This window comes from Alosa pseudoharengus, unplaced genomic scaffold, assembly GCF_046254945.1.
Source record: "Alosa pseudoharengus isolate Yale_2024_CS ecotype anadromous, Long Island Sound unplaced genomic scaffold, YU_APseudo_1.1 YU_APseudo_1.1_scf_22, whole genome shotgun sequence".
Lineage (NCBI taxonomy): Eukaryota > Metazoa > Chordata > Actinopteri > Clupeiformes > Clupeidae > Alosa > Alosa pseudoharengus.
Genome location: NW_027468680.1, coordinates 17,326,722 through 17,329,221, shown reverse-complemented (window position 1 = coordinate 17,329,221; position 2,500 = coordinate 17,326,722). Strand labels below are relative to the sequence as shown.

Genomic DNA, 2,500 nt, shown 5'->3' with positions numbered 1-2,500 from the left:
AGTGGCACTAACACATGGAAAAAGGGATTAAGTAGAGGAGTGAAAGAGAGGGAAGGAGAGAGAGAGAGAGAGAGAGAGAGAGAGAGAGAGAGAGAGAGAGAGACAGGGGACAATCTGAGAGCAGGTGGAGGTCAATTAGATAGAGGGAAAAGGAGAAATGGATGACCACATAATTACATTTTCATGATGCTTTGTGTTTGAGCAGCTTAAGGGGTCGGGGGACATTACACAGTTGTTTGATAATATATTGCACGTGTGAGACACTACCATTGACTTAGAGAAGGTCAGCATGTTGGTGTGAGAGGTACTGTGTGTGTATGTGTGTGTGTGTGTGTGAGAGAGAGAGAAAACTATGTGTGATAAAGTAAAGCAGGAAAATCCCAACCCTTGAACGTGTGCCCCTGCAGACATTAGTGGGTGCGCCCTTACCTCCCATGCTTTCAATTTTCAATTACATTTCAATTCATTGAGCTTTATTGGCATGACTGTACGTTTTGCAATGTTGCCAAAGCAGTAATGGAGAAAATTACATCAAGAGAAGAAAATAATTAGCAATTAATAGTAATAAAAAACAACAATTGACAGTAATAATGACAACACTGCTTTGCATTGTTTTCACTCCCTCTCTCCTTCCATCCCTCCCTCCCTCTCTCCTTCCATCCCCCTCTCTCTCTCTCCACCTATCTCTGTGTTGGTAGAGGCCAGCTGAGTGCTGCCTCTGTGCCTGGGGCTCTAGGCTCTGGCCCATTGATCCGTCCGCGCGGCAGGTCAGCCACTGGTCAGACTAATAGAGCCCAGCCCCTGAGAGAGACGGAGGCTTCGCTGAGTCAGCCCTTCCCCGGGCCTCCTACACTTCACAAGGGCCACTAACAAGACTGTCAACCTTCCCCTCTCTCTCTCTCTCTCTCTCTCTCTCTCTCTCTCTCTCTCTCTCTCTCTCTCTCACTGTCTCTATGTCTCTATGTCTCTCTCTGCCTCTCTCTCATACATGGCCCGCTAGCAAGAATTTCTCTCTCTATTATCTCTCTCTATTTCTTCAATCTCTCTCTCTCTCTTTCTCTCTCTCACGCTCTACCACCCTGATCCATAGTGAATACCTACACACGGTATGATCAAGAAAACAGCAGCTCTTTGTGTAAAGCTGCTCAATACAACACTGACTGACACCGTAATGTTACGTGACTTAACCTGTGTCCAATTTTATAGTGCCCGTGTCCCAGGGTGCAGGGACTCACCCCTGGGTGTAGGCCACTAGAGTGACTGGGATATATAAGTGAAGAAGTACCTCAGGGGAGGAACCTCCTGTATGTCTAAAACAGTTTGTAAAAAGTTAGGCTTTGGAATTGGGATCTGTTGAGTGGGTGGGTCTTTTGAACACAATCCTGTTTTGTGTGTGAGTGCAGGTTTGTATTTATCTATGCAGAGCCAAAGCCTTTATTGGGCCCTCAGGTCTTTGTTTATCATCTTTGTGTACGTTCATGATTGCTATGGAAACATTAGAGTGTTCTGACACTTCCGTTTGGATCAAAGGCCATTGTTCTTTTTCAAAAGTGCAAAACAAAAGATTTGTATGGAAGGAAACACGTCTGAAATGATAAGTAGCAGTCTCTTCCTGATCTGATCAGAAAGCACTGCTACCCCTCCCAGGAGTGGTGTTAAATATTTGTCTTTGAGCCTGTTGTGTTTGTACACTGATGGGTAACTGGACAACTACAGGAAAGCTGCATGAGCTGTAGACAAGTCCAACTGTGCAACGGTTTCTCCTTCCAAAAAAAGTGGATTCATCTGTTGACAGATACAGCAGGAAACAATATTTGACTCTCTTCTGTTTACATTTGAGAATAAAAATACTGAGTAGGATATTCATAGTGTGTGTGTGTGTGTGTGTGTATGTAGACTTGGATAAGCCGTTGCTGACGGTGCATCAGACCATCAGTGACGTGCGGGGGAGCTACTACCAGGAGAAAACAGTGTTCCTGCGCTGCACGGTCAATTCCAACCCACCAGCGCGCTTCATCTGGAAGAGAGGCAGCCGGCTCATCGAGCAGAACAAAGACCAGGGGGTCGACATCTACGAGCCGCTGTACACACAGGTGATTGCACCCATACACACGACACTGCACCACACTACACTACACTACACTAAGCAGGCACACACACAAAAAAATGACACACACAATAAGGCCTGGGCTACACCTGGTCCATAACTAAAGCGCTCTGTTTGCGGAGCATAAAAAATTGTTTAAGAAGACTCTAAATTTTCCGAATGTTTGTGCCGCTATCACATCTGGTGTAGCCATTTCCATTGATGGAAGCTAATTGTTACAGCAGACACTACTGTACATGAATGGAACGCTTACGTTACGTGCCCAATGTAGCCTCCCAGTAACACCTAAAGTCACCCTCCATACACACACACACACACACACTGTATACTACACTGTATGTAGTATAATACAAGTTGAAGCTGAAGACCACACCGCTCTCCAGCTAGTCATGC

The 2,500-nt window shown here is 45.6% G+C and overlaps 1 protein-coding gene across 1 annotated transcript in view; it reads left to right on the top strand.

Annotated features, from left to right (window-relative positions):
- Positions 1-2,500, top strand: part of mdga1 (MAM domain containing glycosylphosphatidylinositol anchor 1) — a 183,116-nt gene that overhangs the window by 100,285 nt on the left and 80,331 nt on the right. The window contains exon 4 of the mRNA XM_076300802.1: positions 1,897-2,093. Coding sequence (XP_076156917.1) covers positions 1,897-2,093 — 197 coding nt within the window. The remainder of the gene's footprint in view (positions 1-1,896; positions 2,094-2,500) is intronic.